Below are 25,620 nucleotides of genomic sequence, written 5' to 3' on the forward strand. Positions count from 1 at the left end.
ATGTAAACAAAGCAGTGACTGGTGTAAACAAAGCAGTGACAGGTGTATTAAATAAAATGTAAGGTGTAAATAAAATCTGATTCAGATTAACTGGATAAATTCCAGGTTATTTTAGAAAGAGCACGTGTTTCATTTTATGTCACAGCCACATACTTCAGGAGATTATGTCATGATCCTGGGTCCTTCTGATTAGTTGTTTGTGATTTAAGGTCACACCTACTGCTGGTGACGTCACTGACTGAGCAACGTGAGAGTGCTGTATAATCGCATTAGATGGCTTTCCAAAACTACCAACAACTTTCAGATTATTTTTTTTTGTAATAATATTTAATCTGTTAATCTTTCAATTTAATTTCGTATAAATTTTAATTTATCATAATTGCGATGAAGGTCTGCCTTTTCTTATTGTCATGACTGTTTTATCTTTGCGGAGAGAGAAAAGGAGGGGGTGATTGTCGGGGGTGGGGGGCCGCCATCCCCACGTGGGGAACTCTGGCTCCTCGCTGTAAGAAATATCTTCTGTTCCTTCAGTCCGGAAACATTTGGGTCAGATCTGAACGAAGATGGACCTCTTTGTGTGGAAAACAAACAGCTGATTCTCCTCAGATAAATAATTTTATTAACTTACTTTTTTATGTATATATAATCCAGTCATTGTGTACATTTAAGAAAAGATCAAAGCTGAATTGTAAAAAAAAAGAAGAAGTAGCTTAGTGTGTATTGCATTAGAGTTAGAAAAATTAGAAAGAGTTATTCGTTTTGTTCTGTTACTTGAAGATTATTATCATTGAACAAATAGTTTGAAAAAAGGAGCAGATATAATAAGATTTTTTCTTCTTTCTGCTGCCTTTCATTTTAAATCTCTTGTATTTTTTATAGTTTATGGAATTGTTTTGTTTTTTAAAATGAATAAACTTTATACTATACCATAAATGAATGTTTCTGTTCAGTGAGAGGATTTCTGTTGTGACTTGGTGCTGTGTAAATAAACTTAGTTGAACTGATTGTAAATAAATAAACAACAACAACAACAACCCCCTCAGGCCTGATGAGAAGTTCTCGTCCCGCCTTAAATCCTGAAGGCTTTCAGGAACCAGTCCTGATCCAGTCCTGATCCGGTCCTCCCTTGACTCCTCCTTCAGGTGGAGCCCCCCACCCCCACCCCTCCGGCGGTATAAAGCAGAGGTGTCACCGCAGCTGCTGCAGTCCAGAGTTCAGTCTCTCTAGCAGAACTCGGACTGGTTTTAGCAGTTCAGGTGAAAACAGAACTTTCCCCCCCGCTGGGTTCAGATTGGATTTTACGCAGAGATTATCGGGATTGGATCGAGGTTCGGACATGGCGCGTTGGTTGGTTCCGTGTCTCCTCCTGCTTGTTTCAGTTCCAAAGGTGAGCAGAACCTTTGCAGAACCTCAGTTAGGCTGTAACCGCGGAGCTTAGCGGTTCGGATGGTTCTGTTTGGAACCGTGCGCTTTTTACGCGCAGCGCACGAAACTTTCCAGAACTTTGAATTTGTTTGATTTTCTGGACCTTCAGAGATGAAACCTGCTGAGTCAGACAAAAAAGAAAGAAGAAATCAGGAGTTTCACTGGAAGATGTTTGGATCGATTGGCACGAATTTATTTATTTGTTTGTTTGTTTGTTTGTTTGTCCCCCCAGGCTCTCCTCTCTGGGGTCTTCGAGCTGAAGATCAACTCCTTCAGCAGCTCGCGCTCCATCTGCAGCTTCCAGAACCCGGACCAGGACCCAGACCAGGACCCGGACTGCCGGATCTTTTTCCGCGTGTGTCTCACGCACACTCAGAACGTGATTAAGCTGGAGCCCCAGTGCACGTACGGAACCGGCGTCACCGAGATCATCACAGCGCACCCCAAGACCATCTCCGAGAGCGCGCCCATCCGCGTGCCTTTCTCTTTCAAGTGGCCAGTAAGTAAAGAACCGGACCCACTGGACCAGAACCTTCTAGAAACTGGACCACATTCTGTCATGGTTTTAACCTCTGATGATTTAAAAATAGTCAACCTGATCTCCACACGTCAGTGGCGCGTGCACGCATTAGTGATTCCCCTCCTGGCGTGGTCACTTCTAACTCTGTCCTGGTTCGTTTCAGGGAACTTTCTCTCTGATCATTGAAGCCTGGACAGCGGAGTCTTCAGGTGCCGAGTCCACAGGTAAGTCGCTGCAGTACAGGTTTGCCCGCCAGGTGGCGACAGAGCACGTGCTCAGGCTGAGCTCACAGCAAACTAACCAAAGTCTCATTTGAACATGCGTCTTGTGTTTGGATGTTCATACCTCTCCCCATCCGCCCATTCAACCCAGTACACACAAACCCATTCATTTCTCCAGAATACAAGCAATCCTGATCCACCTTATTCCTGCCGGCTCTGCTGGATGAATGGCTACAGGTGTAACTTCTTGTCACACACCAGAAGTAGCTGTGAGCATTGACTCACCATGGTAGTGGAGCACGGACTGCTGTTTATTTCAAAGTAATTTACATTCAGTTTAGCAGATAAAATGCTTTTTTTGTTTTATTTACATTTATTTAACAACCGTAAAGTTGACTAAAATAGCCGTGCTGAGTTCAGGTACCTGTCGTGTTCACGGCTGCAGAACAACCAGACTAAATTAAATCAGTGGCTACAACAGAGTTTTGAACACGGACTCAAAGCAAAACGAGTGTTCCCGTGAAAAGCGGTTTAGTTTCCGTCGAAGGCCACAGCATTATAGTATTTCAATTTTCTCTGCAATTAACCCAAGCTCTGTGATGGAGGACTGGGCTCTATGTCTGCTTTAACTAAGATTGTGTCCCACATCCTTTTAACAAAACACAACCAACCTTATTACTGTGTAGATACTAATTTACCTCAGGTTGTTCATCGCTTCACCGTTGGAAGAACTGAGTCAGTGAAGTAGCTAAATATGCTAGTAGATTTAATCTGCAGCCACTTCTTCAGCTCGTCCTCAGCAGGCAGCGGTATGATCATATTGTCCTGTCTGAGCTCTGACAGGTGGTGTTCCTACATGATTAAATGAAATCCACAATTCATTCATTCAACCTTTATTTATGCAGGTTAGTCTCATTGAGCCACAAGGAATCATTTACAGAAGAGACCTGTTTTAGACAGAATATACAAAGTCCAGACAACAATAATAATAACAATAAACTACAATAAAGATGCAGTTAAAATAAAAGTAGCGTTATACAACAATAAATCAGGGTGCTGTAAAACAAGATAAAATACTAAAAACCAGAACATATTTGCTTTGATGTTTCTATTGACCTTATCAAATGTTTAAAATCTCTTAAATAAATTAAGGACAACATCAGTTCCTGTTCCAGGTGCAGGAGCAGAGTAAGAAAAGGCCTTTTTGCGATGTTCAGTCCGCACTGAGGGGACGCTGCAGCTAATGATGGTCTGAGAGCGCACGCTGTAGCTGCACTGACGACGTGTGCTCTCAGGCCATGCTTAGAGAAACTACATTAGTTCGTACTGTTCGCACGTAAACGCCAGTTCTGGTCCGCGTCGGAAGTCGCGCCCTGCAAGGCAGCCTGAGGGCTAGGAATAAGGTGGATAACGCAGATGTGGCTTCTGGTATAACATCTGGCTCTGACATTCAGCCTGTTGGGACCCTGACTTGAGTGGGGACAGGGTCTGGTTCAGATTCCTGTCTGGCTGTGCAACTCTTTAGAGATCTGAACCATTGACCAGAGGCCAGTATGGATAAGGTGTGAAGATCTCAGAGTCCAGGCCCTTCTGCTGCATCTGGACATGTAAAGTCCTGCAGGAGAGACCACCTGGGTAGTTTTTAATCACTCTCTGATGCGCTGCTCCAGAACCAGACACTTCAGCAGCACATTAGCTCACTTTCATCCCAGCAGCAAAGACTAAACTTTGGTTTCAGTTCTGCAGGATCTTTACACCCCCCCAACCACCACCACCAGACCAAAGGCTAATAATGTGACTGATAAAGTGTCCCACCAACAACTGGACAGGGCTGGAGGGAACTGAGTCTGTTCATCTCTCATCTGCACTTCCAAGATGGCCGCCACATTCAACAGATTAAAAAAGCACCAACATTCACAGAATTCTGTCAGTTTGACAGAACATGAGCTCAAGTCTGGTTAGCCGGTCGTACCTGTGACAAATTCACAGCACGTAGTCTGAGCGTTACACGTCGTTGCTTTAAATTGTTGGCATCAACCCTGTTTGTCTGTTAGCAAAATATTTTGAACCACTAACAGACTTTTTTCAATTCACCCTTCATTTAGTCTTGATGAGCCTCGAGGACTCGTTTACAAGAGAGACCTGTTTTAATAAAGAATGATGACAACAGTAGACAATAAAAAACAACAACATATGAATTGAAAAATAAATGAAAAATGATATTTAAAGTAAAACGGCTACATTATAAAATACTACAAAACAGGAACTTTGATGAAGCTTTAAGAAACTAATCAATGGATATGCGTCTACAGCTGATCAAGTTTTGGAATCAACACAATTCAAGATGGTTTCCACAGCTAATCAACTTAACTAACACAGCATGCTATACATCAATCACTTTGACAGAAATCAAGCTAAAACTTGTTGTGGTAGTAGCTGAGAGTTATCTGTAAGTTGTACTTTGCATTTGAAAACGACCTATTAACTAAAATCCTCAAACTTTTTTAAAATAAGCACTTTTTGATATTTCCTCCCATAAAAGAACTGAACTTAACAAATGTAAGATGTCAAAGAAAATGCAGGTAATCTGTTTAAAAATTTTTTTTTTAAAATAACTGGAAGTTTGGTGCAGCACGGTGGCTCAGTTGGTAGACCTGCCGCCTCTCAGCAAGAAGGTCACCGGACCAAATCCTGGCCGGAGGGCTTTCTGCGTGGAGTTTGCATGTTCTCTCCGTACATGCATGGGTTTTCTCCCACAGACCAAAAACATGCATGTTAGGCTGATTGGTAACTCTAAATTGTCCCTAAGTGAGGGAGTGAATGGTTGTTTGTCTCGTTTGTCTCTGTGTGTCCATGTGATGGACTGGAGACCTGTCCATGGTGTCCCCCGCCTCTTGCACAGTGATAGCTGGACATGGGCACCAGTGACCCTGGTGACCTGAAAAGGAAGCTGCGGGTAAAAGATGATGGATGGAAGTTTGGTCTGAAAAACACAAGAACAGAATATTTTCAGTTTCTTCAAGAACCAGCTTTACCTTATTTGAAAATCTAAAATAAAATTAGAACGTTGATGCAGCGACACTTGAAGGTTTAAGGAAAGTACAGAAACAAAAGTTTAAAGAAGACAAAAATCCAAGAATCGGCAATGACTTCTCCAATCAGATGAGCTGCCGAAGAAATACAATTTCAAACGATGAGTTGTTCCAATAAATTATGGAAAAAGTTGAACACAACTCCTCAGAGGTTCAGTTAAAACATCAATGGAACCTTTTCACTTACTACAGATCCAAATTCTGATAAAATCTCTTAATGACTTTTGACTCCTTATCAGAAACTATCGTGTCCCAGAGATCAGTGTCCCCACGTGGGCTCAGGAGAACTTGGTAAACCGTCTCCATCAACACAGAAATGTGACCATGACTTGCATGGACTTCAGAGTGTCTCAGAGAGACGGACTGTGTGCAGTGCACAACTTCTATGGACACCATCTAATCTTAAGGCTGAAAACACAACTTCTGTGGACAACAACTTGTCTCAGATAAACCGGGACAAGAGGCGTTAGTTCTTAGAACACATTTTGGTTTATTCTGAAGAAACAGAACAAAAGTTCTGTAGACACCAGATGGGCTCAGATGGACAGAGACAGAGGATATGGGTCATGTGGACAGCAACTGGTTTCAATCAAAGAGACAGAGGACACGAGTTCTGTGGACACCAGCTTGTTGTCCCTTGTTATAACTGTACAACCCTGAGGAGGACAACCTTACGTCCAGACTAGACCTGCTGAAATCTGTGCTTCAAAGTGAACAAAGTCCGGTTCAATCCTTCTGATCCATCAGTTAAAAGTGTCACAGCCTTCCAGGTTTTGTTGTCTCCCTCCAGACCAAACCATCATTATTTGTTTTCTAAAGACGAGAAGTGTCATCGGTTTGTAACTTTGAATTAAGTAAATCTTTCTTGCGCTCCTGTTATTAATCTTCTTCTTTTGGCTGTTCCCTCTTCAGGGTCTCCACAGCGAGTCATCTTCCTCCATCTCACTCTGTCCTCACTCCAACTACCTCCATGTCCTCTCTAACTGCATCCATATATCTCCTCTTTGTCTTTTTCCTGTCAGCTGCATTTCTAACATCCTTCTACCAGTATACCCACTGTCCCTCCTCTGGACATGTCCAAACCATCTCAGTCTGGTCTCTCTAGCTTTATCTCCCAGTTGTTCAACCTGTGCTGTACCTCTGATGATCTCATTCCTAATCTTCTCCATCCTTGTCCCCCCTAAGGAGAACCTCAACATCTTCATTTCTGCCACTTCCAGTTCTTATCATGTCTTTTTGTCCACGTTTCTGTCTCCAGACCATACGACATAGCTGGTCTCACCACCGTCTTGTAAACTTTTACTTTGAAAAGGAAAGGCTCTCCTGTCATGAATGAAAACCTTAAATTAGTTCTAAAGCAGTTTTTGTAAAACCGTGGTTTGCAAATTAAGAAAAGGTAAACGAGCTGAATGTTTTCAGGATCTGACCAGCGTGAACCCATCTTTTTGTTGCTACAGAGAACCAGAACAACCTGATCAGCAGGACGGTGACTCGCAGCAAACTCATCGCGGGCCAGGAGTGGTCTCAAGACAAGGACTTCAGCAATCAGAGCGAGCTGCGGTTCTCCTACCACGTGGTGTGTGACGAGTTCTACCGCGGCTCGGCCTGCTCGGCCTACTGTCGGCCCCGAAACGACACCTTTGGTCACTACGACTGCGACCGCGAGGGGAACCGCCTCTGCTTGGAGGGCTGGAGTGGCGAGTACTGCTCAGACCGTGAGTCCCCCCCCCCCAATCACACCTCCACTGGAGATTCCCTCCTGATTAAAGTCATTTCAGAAAAACCTTCAGACGGGGTGTGAAATGATCTGAAAGTGTTAGTGGGAGTTGGTTCTTGTTTACAGCTGTTACCTCTGTTTTTATTCTGACGGTTCTTCAATAAGTTGGGGTGGGGTTCTGTTCAGGAAACAGCTTCTTCATTTTTTTGTGAAATTGTCAAGTCAGTCATTCTTGAAATGAGGGACAGAAGGTGTCTGCTGGATAAAGTATAGAATTTGAATAAAATATACACAAAATGTAATTTCTTCAAATAACTAAAGAAACTAACCTGGGCAATGTCAGCATGCTTTCATGGTGTTTCATGAACATTTTAGATTTTAAATTATGTAGTATGTGAACGGTGCCTGTAAAAGCCCTTGTCCTGCAGCAGAACTCAATACATTATTATTCAAAACCAATTAAAAGAATTCGAAAATAATCTTTCATAACTACTAAATGTAAGTATTCAAATAGATATTTTCACAATTATCAATAAATGCAATTTAAAAATCATTTTTATGTATTTTCCAACTCTATTGAAATTGTGTGCTGAGTTTTTGTCAACACTGTCAGACATAAAAATATTGTTTTAAAAAAAATCAGGCATTATTGGGGGGCATCAAAAACTCTGAGGACCCCTTGACCACTTCCTTTTGCTAGGAGGGCTAGCTAGCTCTGGTAAGCTTATGCTATTTAGTTTTTCTTCTTTTATTTTCCTAAGTTGTACATCACAACCACATTATGTCAACACCATAACTAATAATTTACAAAATTTTGATTCAGTTTTGTTAAATGAATGCTTAATTTTGGTATATTGTTAAGATTTTGAGGAACTGATGATCTACAAAATGGCCTCCTTCTAACATCATATGGCATTCTGTCAACTGTCTAGAGTCAACACGGTCGGGTTGACAAGTCTCACTTAAGTGCAATTGACTCATTTTAATTTATTTTACATTAATGGCATTACTTCACATGCAGCATATTTATTTTTAAATATTTTTCTGTTTATTTTCAGCAACTTGTTGTATAGTTTTATTTGTCCTTCAATATTAATAAGATGTGGTTTAAATCTTGAGGGAGGTGTATGGTTATCCCATGACAAACGGTGTACTGGTTACAGAATGGAATGTATTTCAGGCTAGAATGGCCAGAGAAAAGTTATGAGCGGAGGAGCAGGAACAGAGAGTATCAGAAAAGGAGAGGAAACTTGAATAGCCAGCCTGAGCTGAAGGAAGAGTTTATAGGAAAGGAGAAGATGTAGAAAGAGTTGGCACTAAAAGACAAAATTTACAAGATGGCAAAGAGAGACAACACAAGTAAAAAAACAAACGGTTTAGTCAGGTCCTCTGGACGTTCAAAAAAAACCAACAAAACCTGGATTATTGAGCATGCATCAGGACAGCACACTCAGTTCTGTCACCTCCGTCATGTGCAGTCGACTCCATCAGATAGACTTCATCTTTTTTTTTTTTTTGTAGGGCTGCAACTAACAATTATTTCAATGATCGATTAATCGCCCGATAATTTTTCCCGATTAATCAAAGAATCTGAAAAAAAAAGGTTTAATTTCCACCCTTTTATTCCAAAAGTGAACATTTGACTGACATAGCAATTTGCACTAAAAACAGGTTGCTACTTGACTATTCTGTTAGTAAAATATTGAATAATAAATAATAAAAGTTAGTCGAATAGCTTAAAAAAATAAATGTACACAAAAATATATACAAATGTATCTTTATACCTGCACAATATGTAGCTACTTTGTAAAATGTCCTTGAGGGAAGAGTGTAACCTGGATTAAAAGTGTGGATTATTGTAACCTGGATTAAAAGTGTGGATCATTGTAGTGGAGCCTTCGTCTTCAACCATCGACAGAGGCCTTGTGTCAGTGAAGATCATGTTAAGGATGATTTCAGTGAAGACAACTGCTGCTGTGGTGTCCATGATGTCTGTCCATCATGAAGTGTTGTTGTTTGTTGTTGTTTTTTGGAATGAGAGTAAATATGTATTTTATCATAATTTACAGCTACTCAAGAAATGCCTCGTTTCACTTACAGTGTTAGGTTCAGGCAAAAGTAGCTAAAAGAGCAATTAAACACACACACACACACACACATATGTATGTATATATATGTATATATAACAATTGCACACATTTGAGTAGGTGTAATAAATTACTTTAATTCCTGTTTAAATGCAATTCATCCTGCCATACCTGCAATGTCTTCAGACTTTGCCAGGAAATTAAAAGTTGGAGCTTAATCATTAAATTATTCTCTTTGTGTTAGATTTATTTATAAATCACATTTAAACACTGCTTGTACCAATTAAATAAAATAAAAAGTAACACGTTCTCTATCATCATCATTAATCAGATAAACAAACAAACAAACAGCTTCAGCTACAGAGAGACTGACGTTACGTTTTCTCTCTTGGAAACAGAACAATGTGAATATTGTAGAGACTCACCTGCAACACATGACGAGTTGTATCAGCTGTTCAGCTCCTTCCTCCTCCTCGTGACTCCCACATGTTTACGTTTATCTCCTTGGTTCTCTCATGTCGTCACTTTTCAAAGCTGCATGTTTCAGTTTTTATCTTTGTGAAGTGTTCCCACACTTTGGAGGACTTGGGTCGAACAGTTTTCGCGGCGTCGTTCATTTGTAAAATTTACTTATTTTCCTTTGAAAACAGCCTCTGCTCTGCTTCCGCCTCCCCCCCTCGCTCTGTTCAACTCGCGCTGCAGAGATTTTTTTTTCCAAACTTTATTCAGTTTGTCAGCATTGACAATGAACTGCAGGTGAACAAAACAAAACGGCTCCGCAGCACCGTGAAAGATGCTTAATCGCGCAACACAACGAATCGATAATGAAATTTGTTGCCAACACTTTTAATCATCAATTTTTATCGATTCGTTGTTGCAGCCCTAGTTTTTTGTTTTTAATAATATAGATAGACAAGATGTGAAAGATCTTTTTTTGTAATACCACTATCTACCCTCATGTTTCTCCCCCTTTTTCTTTCTAAGATTATTATTCTGAAAAAGGATGAGAAAGGCTGCGCTTAGTTATAGCAGCAGCTTCGTGCACTCTGTCCATCTTCCAGACGACGGCATGTACATGTTCTCGTTGTATCTCGGTGCAATAATAATTAAGCGTATTCTGACTCTGATTATTTTTGTTTCTTGAGAAACATTTGTCTGTAAAACTGCTGAATTTATCAGTTTGGTACAAATGTTTTCCCACTTCTAAATTCCACTGTTGTGGTGATTTTAAATGCAGAATGGGTCATTTTGTATCAACTGAACAGGAGTAATTATACACAGACTAAATACATCTTTAAAAGGTGGTATGATTAATTTAAAAACATGTACATAATTAAAAGAAATAAATCACAGAGAGTAAAAATATCAGTAATAGGTTCATAAAAAATAATTTTTTATTAATTTGTTTTTGTCTGATGGTGTTGACAAAGTTCTAGTTCAGGTCCAGTAAAAATGTAATTTTCAAAAAAAAACGTTGTAACTGGGAGCTTTAACATGTTTACATTTGTACAACATTATTTGTCATATTTGAATACTTAAGCTTAAGGAATAATTACATTATTTTTGGAGAAAATTTGAACCCATTTTGTCCCTTATCTCAAAAATCACTAAAATCAGTTGTGAACTCCGTCGTCGGTCGAGGTGGCTGCAGAGGAAACTTTTTTAACTGTGCTTGAGAGTGCGTTTGTCTGTGAGGTCTGTTCCTTTTGTTTTGGGCTCAACAATGGGCCCCTGGTTGGCCCCCGACCAGCCCTCGGCCTGCTACTCCACCAGGGACACGCGCTGGAGCTTAATGTGTTCTTCCTTGCGTGAAAGGAGACGGCATGTGTTGCTTTTGTTGTGCGTGCCAGCTGCTTCGTTCAGCACTTAACAAGCACTTGTGGTGTGTGTGTTTGAGGCCTTGACAGGGGAAAGGAGCTGTTTCTGTGAACCCGAGACACTCTCATACGTACTCCTTGTAACACTCTCCTCCTTTCGCCCTTTCCCTCTCCTTCTTGGTCCTCCTCCCATCAGCCATCTGTACAGGAGGATGCAGCGAGCAGCGCGGCTTCTGCGAGTCGCCCGGGAAGTGCAAGTGTCAGCAGGGCTGGCAGGGCGAGCGCTGCGATGAGTGCGTCCGGCACCCCGGCTGCCTCCACGGTACCTGCCAGCTGCCCTGGCAGTGCAACTGCAAAGAGGGCTGGGGCGGCCTGTACTGCAACCAAGGTGGGTCCAAACCGGTCATGTGGTCCGGTTAACAGGCTGCAAAGCGTTTGATTCACCGGCTCGCACCGTGACCCACATGCTGCTGTGCATTAGAACAGAGTGTGAGCAGATGACAACACAAACAACCATCAGAATCACTCCTGACACACTGCAGCTGTCTGTAAGAAGTTTTTTGATGAAAATGTGTCTTCAATGCAGATTTTTTCAAAGAAATAACTGCAAAAGAAAAACATATTATATGGTGTTGGTTAAAGGATGGTACTGATCCACACTTTAAAATAAATAGTTTAAATAGAAAAGAAGTGCACCCTGTTGCAGTTCCAGGGATTCAGAACCTAATGAAACTGATCAGGTCTTTATCGGGTTCAAAAATGATTCTCGTCCAACTTCAAGCGAAACAACAAGTTTAATCTGCGAGTGAAGAAACTGGTTCCAGTCCTGCTGGTCCACAGGACCAGAATGTCAGTTCTGAATTGATGAAGTCTCTCGGATGGGAAGCAAATTGTCTTCGGCTTCAGAATAGAAGTCTTGTTTTGGTTTTGAACTTATTTATTTACGATGACTGAGATTCATAACCGTCATGTATGTATGTGTGTGTGCGCATGTGTTTGGGAGTGTGTGTGTGTATATACATTTATATATAAATGAAAAGAAAAATTAACTACTAGCTCATTCCTCTCTTCCACTTGGGCGGTTCCACTTCACTTCAGACTCAGGTCCTCCACTAGGGTACTGAGAGTTTGAGGTTCTGTTCAGTATCTTAGCTGTTCCTAGGACTGAGTTCTTCTGGACAGAGATCTCTGAGGCTGTTCCTGGGATCTGTTGGAGCCACTCTTCCAGTTTGGAGGTGATGGTTTCAAGTGATCCAATGACCACTGGGACCTTTGACACCTTGACTCTCCACAACTTCTTCATATAAAATAATAAGTGTATACAGTGTATGTATGTATGTATGTATGTATATTTGTATGTATGTATGTATGTATTATATTATATATATATAGTCTGAGAGCAAAGTGCTCTGTTAGAAAGATATGAAGCTATAAGGTAGAGCTAGGTTGTTGACGTCTTTGCACTATTCACATCAGGTCTTGAGTGATCGGATCATAATATGTCCCGAGTCCAAACTGAACGTCTGTATTTAGCTTGGTTCACTTGTGAAATTAGATGGTTGTGGCAGGTATGTACCGGGTCTTGAACTAACCCAGACCTATTGCAAAAACATTGTTACAATATTATCAAATTTCTTTTCCTACCTTGCCCTTTTTTGGATCTTCTGAAGTCTACACTCTAAATATCCTGATGAATCCTCAATAATCCAGGTAGACAAATCTAACAAGGTTGAGTCAAGTCCTCGATTCGTCCAGAGGACTTGACTCGATCTTTTTGGATACACTCTATGAATTTATAGATTTACCAAATCTTAGTTGTGTTGACTGATCTGACTAAACATAGATGTCTAAATGGAAAAAAAAGTAATATTGTCTCTTACTGCAGATGGCCTGGGGGTGAGTGTGTGCACCCATGTGTGGTCATTTTTCTGTTGGTTAGCAAAATATCTCATGAACCATTGGATATATTTGAATAAACTCTCATAATAAAGAAACACCTTGGGACAATCTTGTCTAATGTTGATGGGCAGATTGTTCCTGAATTTAAGGCCCACGACTGAAAACGCTCGGTCTCCTCTGAGCTTCAACCTGGTTTTGGGTGCAACCAAAAGCAGGTGGTTCGATGATCTCAAAGCCCGAGAAGGAGAATAAGGATGAAGATCAGAGAGGTATGAGGGTGCAAGGCTGTTAATGCACTTGAATGTCATAAGGAGAATTTTAAAATCAATTCTAACACAAACAGGGAGCCAGTGAAGGGAGGACAGAACCGGTGAAATGTGCTCAAACTTGCGTGTTCTAATATCCGAGGTGCAGCATTTTGGACGAGCTGGAGACGTGAAAGAGACACTTGACTGACCCCAACATAAAGCGAGATACATACAGTGGTCCAGCCGGGGAATGCATGAACTAATTTTTCAAGGTCGGCTCTGGTCAGCACGGACTTAAGCTGAAAGAAGCTTTTTTGAAGAACGGAGTTGATCTGCTTATTAAACTTAAAGTCCAAGTCCAAAACTATCCCGAGATTGGTAACAGACTGCTTTAGATGTGGCTGAAGGGAGTGCAGGTTTACAGGATCAGAGACAGCGGCAGAGCAAGGGTTAAACACAATGACCTGAGTTTTCTGATCATTAAAACTTAAAAAGTTCGTAACCATCTAAAGATATTTAGTCAGATGCAGCACGGTGGCACAGTTGGTAGAGCTGCTACCTCTCAGCGAGCAGGTTACCCTGGTTCAAATCCCGGCCGGGGGTCTTTCTGGATGGAGTTTGCATGTTTTCTCTGTGCATGTGTGGGTTTTCTCCAGGTACTCCGGTTTCCTCCCACAGACCAGAAACTTGCATGTTAGGCTGATTGGTAACTCTAAATTGGTCTGTAGGTGTGAGTGAGAGAGTGAATGGTTGTTTGTCTCGATGTGGCCCTGTGTTGGACTTGTCCAGGGTGTCCCCCATCTCTCGCACAGTGATGGCTGGACATGGGCACCAGTGACCCCCGCGACCCGAAAAGGAAGAAGTGGGTAAAAGATAATGGATGGATGGATATTTAGTCAATTTAATTACTTGTAGTTTAAACAACATAATTAAAAAAAATAACAAGTCACATAAAATTCTACATAAACAATTCAATTCAGTTTATGTATATAGCGCCAAATCACAACAAAGTTGTCTCAGGGCACTTTACAGAAACATTCACATACATAAAAGCCAATTAGTGAAGTTCTCTAAGGAATCCAGCAGACAAGTTTAATCTGGGCTTCGTTGCAGTCTCCCATCCTGAACAAGCACAGTGGCAACAGTGGAAAGAAAAACTCACTTTTAAAAGGAAGAAACCTCCAGCAGAACCAGGCTCAGGACAAGCGGCCATCTGCTTTGACCGGCTGGTTTGAGAGGACAGGAAGGAATGACAGATAAACACAGAATGTTAGGTCCAGGTATAGGTCCAGGTGTATCTGAAAGACAAAAAACCCCACATGTTAAGGATAGAAACAATAATTACAAATACAAAACAGGTTGAGCAGAGTAAGTAAAGACAGTAGCAGAGTGAAAAGTGTGGTCAGTTTGTCCTCCAGCAGTCTAAGCCTATAGCAGCATAACTAAGGGACAGCTCAGGAAACCCAAGCCGACCCTAACTATAGGATTTAGCAAAAAGGAAAGTCTTAAGCCTAGTTTTAAAACTGGATAATGTGTCAGTCTCACGGACAGAGATTGGAAGTTGGTTCCACAAGAGAGGAGCCTGATAACTGAAAGATCTTCCTCCCATTCTGTTTTTGTAAATTCTAGGAACCACAAGTAAACCTGCAGTCTGAGAGCGAAGTGCTCTGTTAGGAAAATATGGAACAATAAGATCTGTAATATAAGATGGAGCTAGGTTGTTGAGAGCTTTGTAGGTTAGAAGTCAGATTTTGAATTCAATTCTGGATTTGACAGGGAGCCAATGGAGAGAAGCTAAAACTGGAGAAATATGATCTCTCCCACTAACTCCAGTTAAGACTCTGGCAGCAGCATTTTGGATCAACTGAAGACGTTTTAAAGAAGAATTTGGACACCCAGATAATAAACCATTGCAATAGTCCAGTCTAGACGTGACAAATGCATGGACCAGTTTTTCTGCATCATTTTTAGATCAGATGTTTCTAATTTTAGTGATATTACGCAGGTGGAAGAAGACGGTTCTAGTAACATTTTAATGTGGGGGATAAAAGACATGTCCTGATCAAAAATAACACCAAGATTTTTAACACTATAGCTGGAGAACAGATTAATGCCATCTAAGGAAGGAGAAAGACTGAAAAATTAATTCCTAAGGTGCTCAGGTCCAAAAACCAAAACCTCAGTCTTGTCTGTGTTCAACAGGAGAAAATTAAGAGTCATCCAGGTTTTTGTCTTTAAGACATTCTTGTGGTCTAAGTAGCTGATTGGATTCATTGAGTTTAATGGACAAATATAATTGTGTGTCATCAGCATAACAATGAAAATTTTTCCCATGCTGTTTAATAATTTTACCTAATGGAAGCATATATAAAGTAAAGAGTATTGGCCCAAGCACTGAGTCCTGAGGAACTCCATGACTAACTTTGTTGTATGAAGAAGATTTATTATTTACATTTATAAGCTGGAATCTATCAGATAGATATGATTTAAACCATTTTAGAGCTGTTCCTGTAATCCCAATATCATATTCAAGCCTCTGTAGTTAAATATTGTGATCAACTGTATCAAATGCAGCACTGAGGTCTAACAGGACCAGTATAGACACATGTCCATTGTCTGAGGCCATGAGAATATCATTAGTTACTTTTACTAGTGCTATGATGAGCTCTAACCCCTGACTGAAACTCTTCAAACAGATTATTTCTTTGTAGATGTTCACAAAGACAAGAGAAAAGTTCCTGTGAACATGCAGTGTGAATGATTGATGCTGAGTGATTTTTGCTGAACGCTGCTGAAGAAGCTGAAAGCATTCTGTTCATTTTATTTATAAAGCGCCAAGACACAATAGAAGTCGTCTCAGGGCACTGAACAGAAACATTCGTATATAAAAATAATAATTTAACACTATCTGAGGAGCAGATTGTTTTGAATTTAACTCCATCGCAGAACTCTCATCTTGAGCAAGCATGAAGGCGACAGTGGAAAGAAAAACTCTCTCATGAGGAAGAAACCTTTAGCAGAACCATACTCAGGACAAGTGACCATCTGCTTCGACCGGCTGGGTTTGAGAGGGTCAGGAAGGATGAATAGATACACAATGGCAGGTCAAGAATCACGTTAAGATAGAAATGGTATCAAATGAAAATAATTCAATTTTAGCAAATCATTTAAGAAACTGAGGTCAATTTGGCATCTAGTAGTCTAGTTTATAGCAGTGTAACAAGCCAACCATAACTATAGTATTTATCAAAAAGGAAAGTCTTAAGCCCAGTCTTAAAACTGGACAATGTGTCAGTACTACGGACAGAAACTGGAAGTTGGTTCCACAAGAGCGGAGCCTGATAACTGAAACATCTTCCTCCCATTCTGCTTTTGGAAACTCTAGGAACCACGAGTAATCCTGCAGTCTGAGATCCAAGTGCTCTGTTAGGAAAATGTGGAACAATAAGATCTCGAATTATACTTGCAATAATATGATAGGTTACAAAAATATCCAAACTGCAAGGACAATATCCAAATTATGGGAGGAATTTCTAAACTACAGCCCACACAGGTGGCCACAGGTCAAGTATAAAAAGGTAGAATATTCAAACTAGAAGGAAAATATTCCAGGAATTAAAACCATACTCGGTCAAAATCAAAGTTTCTTTGTTTGTCATTTGCACCACATGTGGTATAACAAAATTATGTACACAAGGAAAAAGTTACATCCAACAAAAGTATAAAATGTAAAAAAAAAAAACAGTAATAAGATCTAAGATATGAACTAAGAAATACGCCAAACTAAAAATATGCTAAGCACTAATGCTGTATCTTGACAACCTGGATGAGTAGGAGTACAGTCATACGTGAGCAGAGTGAAAAGGAGGGGGCTCAACACACATCCCTGAGGGGAGCCAGTGCTGAGGGCTATGGTGGAGGAGGAGAAGTTGTGGATCCTCACTGACTGTGGTCTGTTTGTTAAGAAGTCTAGTACCCAGTTGCAAATGGAGGAGCTTAGCCCTAGTGTGAGAAGTTTGTCATCAGGGTTTGGGGGATCATGGTATTGAAGACAGACACAAAGTCCACAAAGAGCATACGGACGTAGGAGTCCTTCTGCTCCAGGTGGGTGAGAGCAGTGTGGACCACAGAGGAGATGGCGTCTTCTGTCTATTGATTCTCACGGTATGCACACTGGTGAGGGTCCTCGTTGATGTTGATGGTTGTTTTGATGTGGGTCATGACCAGTTTTTTTTAAGCATTTAGCGACTATCGGGGGTGAGGGCCACTGGCCGGTAGTCATTCAGACCAGTCACTGTAAAGTTGTTTGGGACTGGGATGATGGTGGAGGCCTTCAGGCAGGTGGGAACTGTTGCCAGTGTGAGGGAGGAGTTAAAGATGTTTGGCAGCACCTTGCAGAACTGACTGGCACAGTCTTCCAGCACCTTCCCGGGGATGTTGTCTGGGCCAGTTGCTTTGTGCGGATTAATCCACCTGAAGGTACTCCTCACTTCAGCTGAGGTCACACTGAGAAACTCTTCATCTGGTGGTGAGGTGAGTCTGGTGCTGGATGGTCTGTTCGGGTCTTCAAAGCGTGCATAGAAATTGTTGAGGGCTTCAGGCAGTGATGGGTCTCTAGGGCATTGTTCACTTCTGCCTTACATCTTACTTACATCTGTTATACTCTTATTGCCCCTCCACATGCTCTGTGGGTCTGGTGAGGTGAATTGACCCTCGATCATCTGTGCATATGTGGCTTACGTGCAGAATCTTTAATTTTATAGGCAAAATACCCAAACTACTGGGTGAAAATTCAAACTTCAGAAAAACTGTACAAACTACAGGCAGAATATACAAAGAACTTAAAATCCAAACTACAGGGAGACTATCAACTACAGGGTCACTACCAAAATTAAAGGGAGACTATAAAAACTACAGGGAGACTATACAAACTACAAGGTGATTATATAAACTAAATATAAACTAAGTTATACTAAGTAATTATATAAATTAAGCATAAAAAAACTGACATTAACTCCTGACCAGAATAAGCAAACTCAACTAATATGTAAACAAAAAAGAAAACATGATTTTTGAACATATAAATCCTCTTATTTGCAAATGCTTTTGTTAAAATAAATGCTTGAAAATGTAACATTTTAAATGCGTATTTCATATATTAAAAAAAAAAATACTCCAAAGGATGCTACAGCCAGCATATGTGATTTGTCCAGGAACATTTGAGGTTTCCAACATACCATTATAAAAATGTTCCTGTAATTTTTATACACCCAGGGATAAAAGTTTTAGGAATGTTTCAGCAACATCGTTGTCAAAAAGTGCATGATATGTCTCAAAGAGGAGGTTGGACAGAACGGCACCGATTGCTCTGTAAGACATCAGTAATGTATGCTGGTGGAGCTATTTTGTCAAGTCAGCGAGGAAATCTACAAAACACACTAATAAATAGAAAAAGGAGAACAACAGACGGAAAATGTCATCCCTTATGTTGCTGGAGTATCAGAGAAATTCAGAAGGATTTTCAACAACCACAACATCCCAGTGCATTTCAAACCCAGCAGGACTCTCAGACAGAGGCTGGTCCACCCTAAGGACAAAACACCCATACACAAACAGAGTGGTGTAGTGTATGCGGTCCAGTGCAGCGAGGACTGTCCAGACCTCTACATTGGAGAAACTAAACAGCCTCTTCACAGACACATGGCTCAACACAGGAGAGCCACCTCCTCTGGACAAGACTCAGCTGTTCACCTCCACCTCACAGAGAAGGGACACTCTTTTGAGGACCAAAATGTGCACATTTTGGACCGAGAACACTGCTTCCTTCACCCCCCTCTCAAACCAGCTATTTATGTAAAATGAGAAAAGCCGTCTCTTAACAGAGGAGGAGGCCTCAGATTTCCACTTTCAAAAACCTATAATGCAACTTTAAGACTGATTCCCAGCCGGCTTTCACACCTGATGGGAACAGAGGAGTCTCATCTGTGAATTAGAGTAACAAAGACTTTAAGAAACCCCTACTGTTAAGGTGTGGCTTGTCAAATCTACATATGTGTGTATCTTATCTCACTCGACCTGAATCTCTCACTCACTGCTCAGTGAATTGAGAAAGCTCCTCGGATGAGGAGCGAAACGTCTTCTGTTATAAATAAAGTCCAGTTGCTTTTGTATTGAACGCTTTTTGAATTCATCAGTAATATAGCACGGCTGTCACTGATAGTAGGTTGTTACTATACTGTTACAGTGTTGATGTGTTTTTAAATTGACTAATCACAAAGTTCTCAATACATTTGATTTTTTAGGTTTTCATTTCAATGATCAAGACTTTCCTGTAATCTCCTGTAGTGGTCCTGGTCAACAGCTTTCTAAAGCTCTTTCAGAATTTCTCTGTGGACTCTGGTTGTTTTCTCTTTCAGTTTGAGTCCACATAACTGAATGTATTTCAAGCTTTGATCTTTGACCTCACTCAGACAGAAAGTACTTCAATTCAGTTTATTTATATAGTGCCAAATCACAGCAGAAGTGATCTCGGGGCACTGTACAAATACATTCACATAAATTAAAAAAGCCGATTAGTAAAAGTTATCCATGTAAGGAAACCATCAGATTATGTTGAATCTTCACTTCGTCTCAGTCTCCCATCCTGAGCAAGCACAAAGGCAACAGGGGAGAGGAAAAACTCCCTTTTAACAGGAAGAAACCTCCAGCAGAACCAGGCTCAGCATGAGCGGCCATCTGCTTCGACCGGCTGGGGTTTGAGAGGACAGGAAGTAGAAACAAGCAAACACAGAATGGCAGGTCCAGATGTATTTTCTATAGGAGGAACAAAAAAAAACATGTTAAGGATAGAAATAATTACAAATACAAACAGGGAGAGTAGAGCAAGTAAAGACAGCAGCAGAGTGATGAAATGTGGTCCGTTTGTCCTCCAGCAGTCTAAGAGGTAGCTCAGGAAACCTAAGCCGAAGCTTACTATAGGATTTATCAAAAAGGCAAGACTTAAGCCTAATTTTAAAAGTAGACAATGTGTCAGCCTCACTGACAGAAACTAGAAGTTGGTTCCACCACAGAGGAGCCTGATAGCTGAAAGCTCTGCCTCCCATTCTACTTTTGGAAACTCTAGAAACCACACGTAAACCTGCAGTCTGAGCGCAAAGTGCTCTCTTCCTCACTCTGATGCTGTCTTTACTTGCTCTATTGTTTGTATTTGTAATTATTTCAATCCTTAACATGTTTTTTTGTCTTTCTTCCTATAGAAAAAGTACACCCGGACCTACCATTCTGTTAGTTTTGCTTCTCCTTACTGTCCTCCCAAACCCCAGCCAGTCGAAGCAGATGGCCGCCTCTCCTGAGCTTGGTTCTGCTGGAGGTTTCTTCTTGCTAAAAGGGAGTTTTTCATTTCTACTGTTGCCAATGTGCTTGCTCGGGATGGGAGACTGCGACAAAGTGAAGGGTCGACACAGTCTGCTGCCATCCTTAGATAGATAACATGTTTTTGTACAGTGCCCTGAGATGACTTCTGTTGTGACTTGGTGTCACAATGATGGTGTTAAATGAGCTGAATTGAATTGAAAGACTTTTAAAATAAAAATTTGAACACCCAGAAAAAATTGCTGTAGTCCAGCCTAGACGTGATACAGAGAATCCATGTCATTTTGGATCAACTGAAGATTTTATAAAGAAGTTTCTGGACACCCAGATAGTAAACAGTTACACTAGTCCAATGTAATGGATGTGATAAATGCATGGAGCAGTTTTTCTGCATCATTTTTGGACAAGATGTTTATAACTTTAGTGATATGCAGGTGGAGGAAAGTTGTCTTGGTAACTTTTTTTTAAATATGGGGCTTAAAAGACCTGATCAAAAATGACACCAAGGTTTTTTTACATTAGAACTGGAGGCCAAATAAATGCTATCTTCCAATGGAAGTGAAAGATTGCAAAGTTTATTCCTAAGATGCTCCGGTCCAAAACCCATAAACTCGGTCTTGTCTGAGTTTAAAATCAGAAAGTTAAGGGTCATCCAGGCTTTTATGTCTTTAAGACATGCATGTAATCTAAGTAACTGCTTGGATTCATTTGGTTTCATAGACAAATATAACGGTGTCAGAACCATAACAGTTAAAACTTACAGTATCTCATGCTGTTTATTAACTTCACTTAATGGAAATATATATAAAGTAAAGAGTATTCGTCCAAGCACTGTACCCTGAGGATCTCCATGAATTACTATGGTGCATGAAGAAAATTCATTATTAACAAGGTTAAGCCAGGTACTCTGGATGAATTCTTGTTTGTTGAAACATTTAGTCTTTTATCCAAAAGTCTTCTTCAGTCTGAGGATCTGCAAAAAGCTTCTGTGCTCAACATCATCAGGCCAGGACTCTGGTCTACACTCATCTGCAGGCCAGCTGTCACTCTTTCAGGGATTATGATGTGCAATTAACCAAGATGTAAGACATCCTTGATTAAGAGGAATGTTTGTTTGCGTGAGGAGTAAAGGAAGCCATCTTTGTGAAGAGAACTCATCCATCATTAAAACGGGCAGAGGCCTCTGTTCAACTGTCAACCTGTTACAATGCTGTTATTGCAAGTATCACTTAGCCCTCTGTGAATAATTAGCGAGCAGTAATGATTGGTTGTTAGACTGATGGTCCTCTTGCATGTGAACCACTAGTTTGGGCAGTCACCAGTAAACTGGTTGATCCACTATGAAAATGTATATAAATGTTTATAAGACTGCGTGTGTTGCAGCACCTCAGATCGACAAAGTCTTTGGATAAAAGACGAAACGTTTCAACAAACAAGAATTCATCCAGAATACCTGACACAACCTTGTTAGATTCATCTACCTGAATTATTGAGCATGCATCAGAATATTATTTACATTTACAAACTTGAATTTATCAGATAATATGATTTAAACCATTATAGAACAATTTATGTGATCCCAATATCAAATTCAAGTTTATGCAGTAAAATATAGTGATCAGCTGTTTCAAATGCAGCACTGAGGTCTAACGGGACCAGTGTAGACACAAGTCCATCGTCTGAGGCCACGAGAATATCATGAGTAACTTTCACCAGCTTTAAATCCTGACTGAAACTCCTCAAACAGATTATTTCTGTTCAGATGTTCACACAACTGATTTGCAACTATTTTCTCTTTTTTTTTTTTAGATGAATATTAGATTAATTATAGGTCTATAAGTTGCCAGAATTCCTGAATTATTATCAGGCTCCTTAAGTAAATGTTTAATTACAGCAATCTTAAAGCAATGTGGTATGTAACCATTCATTAAAGACGAATCAAGCAGATCCAAAATGTGGATATTAATTAAGGGAAATACCTCTTTAAATTGTCTGAGTGGGATGGGATCAAGCAGACATGTTGATGGTTTGGATTACGTTATTATTTTTGCCAATTCAGAGAGCTCATCAGGACAAAAACTGTTCCAAATGGGGGGTGTGGGGGGATGTGCAGGCGCTAGGTTTGTCACCTTTTTCATCCCTTCTTCTACACACATTAATTCAGTATATTAGACAGACTCTAGAACATAAGCATGTGTAGCACATTTGTATATTGGCGATATACATGTGCTGGTCATAAAATTAGAATATCATGAAAAAGTTGATTTTATTTCAGTAATTCCATTCAAAAAGTGAAATGTATATTTAATTAATTAATCATTCATATATTCATACCTTTTTCAAATGTTTATTTCTTTTAAAGTTGATGATTATAACTGACAACTAATGAAAACCTCAAATTCAGTATCTCAGAAAATTAGAATATTGTGAAAAGGTTCAATATTGAAGACACCTGGTGCCACACTCTAATCAGCTAATTAACTCAAAACACTTGCAAAGGCCTTTAAATGGTCTCAGTCTAGTTCTGTAGGCTACACAGTCACGGGGAAGACTGCTGACTTGACCGTTATCCAAAAGACGACCACTGACACCTTGTACAAGGAGGACAAGACACAAAAGGTCATTGCTAAAGAGGCTGGCTGTTCACAGAGCTCTGTGTCCAAGCACGTTAATAGAGAGGCGAGGGGAAGGAAACAATGTGGTAGAAAAAGTGTCCAAGCAATAGGGATAATCGCACCCTGGAGAGGATGGTGAAACAAAACCCATTCCAAAATGTGGGGGAGATTCACAAAGAGTGGACTGCAGCTGGGGTCGGTGCTTCAAGAACCACCATGCACAGACGCATGCAAGACATGGGTTTCAGCTGTCGCATTCCTTGTGTCAAGCCGCTCTTGAACAAGAGACAGCGTCAGAAGTGTCTCGCCTGGGACTGCTGCTGAGTGGTCCAAAGTTATGTTCTCTGATGAAAGTACATTTTGCATTTCCTTTGGAAATCAAGGTCCCAGAGTCTGAAGGAAGAGAGGAGAGACACAGAATCCACGTTGCTTCAGGTCCAGTGTCAAGTTTCCACAGTCAGTGATGGTTTGGGGTGCCATGTTATCTGCTGGTGTTGGTCCACTGTGTTTTCTGATGTTCAAGGTCAACACAACCATCTATCAGGAAGTTATAGAGCACTTCCTGCTTCCTGCTGCTGAACGACTTTATGGAAATGTAAACTTAATTTTCCAACAGGACTTGGCACCTGCACACAGTGCCAAAGCTACCAGTACCTGGTTTAAGGACCATGGTATCCCTGTTCTTAATTGGCCAGCAAACTCACCTGACCTTAACCCCATAGAAAATCTATGAGGTATTGTGAAGAGGAAGATGCAATATGCCAGACCCAACAATTCAGAAGAGCTGAAGGCCACTATCAGAGCAACCTGGGCTCTCAGAACACCTGAGCAGAGCCACAGACTGATCGACTCCGTGCCACGCCGTATTGCTGCAGTGATCCAGGCAAAAGGAGCAACAATAAGTATTGAGTGCTGTACATGCTCATACATTTTAGTTGGCCAACATTTCTAAAAATCTATTTTTTTTAAATTGGTCTTGTTCTAATTTTCTGAAATACTGAATTTTGGATTTTCATTAGTTGTCAGTTATAATCAACATTAAAATAAATAAACATTTGAAACATATCAGACTGTGTGTATTGAATGAATATAATATACAAGTTTCACCTTTTGAATGGAATTACTGAAATATTGAATGGTGGTGAGAATATAATTATAAAAGGCAGTTATTATTCAAAACTAGCGGGAGCCTAGCAGAACGTGGCTTATCATCCTGCGGCCATCATGAATCCCTCTGGCAGGAGATGATTTTTAACTGGCATTTATATTTGCTAGGTCAGACTTTCAGGAGAGGTTACAAAAAAAGATAGATGGATGGAGAGGTAGGAAGGAAGGAAGGAGCATGAAAACCAGTCAGAAAAACGCCTCGAGCTGCGTTATGTGCTTGATTTTTTACTCTTATCAGTTCAGCAGGGTTTTATTGTTGTTCAGTGGGCATCCTCAAAATCAGCTGTAGTCTCACATGGCACTCTTGGCCTTCACAACACGATCTCTACAGTTCAGAGTAAGAGTGTCTCAGGAGACAATTTGGTTGTTTGTTCTCAGGAGAAGAATGTTAATATTGAAACATCCATAAACTTTGACCAAAAATTCCTTCACACACAACCCTGTGTATGGATTTTATTACATTATCAATATCAGTCTTGACGGCAGGGATGCTTTATGCATGTGACAGCCCCCCCCCCCCACACAAAAAAAAATAAAATAAATAAATAAATAAACAGTTCACATCAGTTTAATCAGTCAATCAATCGGCAATCTATTTTTGACACCTCTAGAATATTTGGAAAGACTGTTCACTCATCACCATTCACCTCGCTGTTCGGGGTGGTCCTTACGGATACGTCCCTCAGCAAATGCGAGAGGGATGTGATTGCCTTTGGCTCTCTTCTGGCCAGGAGGCTAATTCTGTGCAACTGGAAGGAACTACGCCCTCCCAAGTATGTACCGTACACTGGGTAAGGGAGGTGATGTATCATGTCCATTTGGAAAAAATAAGATGAAGGGGTCTGTTAAAAGATTTCATGACACGTGGCAGCCTTTTATGTTGTATGTTGAAAACATGTCAGAACCTGTTTAATTTGTTTTTGTATGTTTGACTGGTCCGGGGTGGGGGTGTCTGTTTTTTATTCTTTGATCTGTTTTTAATTTATTTTAATTTTTGCTTTTTCTTTTGTTGTCCAAAAACCAAAACATTCAATAAAAAGACTGTTAAAGAAATCAGTTTAATCAAGGGGGAAATGTCTCAGTGCCGTTTCAACGACGACCTTATGGTACATTTCAGCATCACGGCCGGGTGGGTCAGGATAAAAGAAAAAAACAATACTGAGTAAATCATAAACGCATAAAAATAAAAATGATTTAAGTAAAACACAAAAATAGGAAAAAGCAAACAAACAAACAATTAAAATCATAAAGCATATGACTCAGCCATATCTTTTTCTCTTCAACTCTTTCTCCAACTAGCAACTTTATGCAAAAAGTGATACTAGAAACTGTCAGGAAGCTTTTCCGAGTATCAAGAAATAATAAAATCCATCCATCCATCCATCCATCCATCCATCCATCCATCCATCCATCCATCCATCCATCCATCCATCCATCCATC

At 40.4% G+C, this 25,620-nt stretch overlaps 1 protein-coding gene across 1 annotated transcript in view; it reads left to right on the plus strand.

Moving 5' to 3' along the window:
* The first annotated feature begins 1,336 nt into the window (after positions 1 to 1,336).
* The window catches only part of dlc (deltaC), a 304,603-nt gene continuing 280,319 nt past the window's right edge, over positions 1,337 to 25,620 (plus strand). The window contains exons 1-5 of the mRNA XM_037677899.1: positions 1,337 to 1,387; positions 1,658 to 1,924; positions 2,109 to 2,169; positions 6,716 to 6,973; positions 11,076 to 11,267. Of these exons, the coding sequence (XP_037533827.1) occupies positions 1,337 to 1,387; positions 1,658 to 1,924; positions 2,109 to 2,169; positions 6,716 to 6,973; positions 11,076 to 11,267 (829 nt within the window). The remainder of the gene's footprint in view (positions 1,388 to 1,657; positions 1,925 to 2,108; positions 2,170 to 6,715; positions 6,974 to 11,075; positions 11,268 to 25,620) is intronic.

The sequence above is a fragment of the Nematolebias whitei genome, chromosome 6, assembly GCF_014905685.2.
Source record: "Nematolebias whitei isolate Nwh7 chromosome 6, NemWhi1, whole genome shotgun sequence".
Classification (NCBI taxonomy): domain Eukaryota; kingdom Metazoa; phylum Chordata; class Actinopteri; order Cyprinodontiformes; family Rivulidae; genus Nematolebias; species Nematolebias whitei.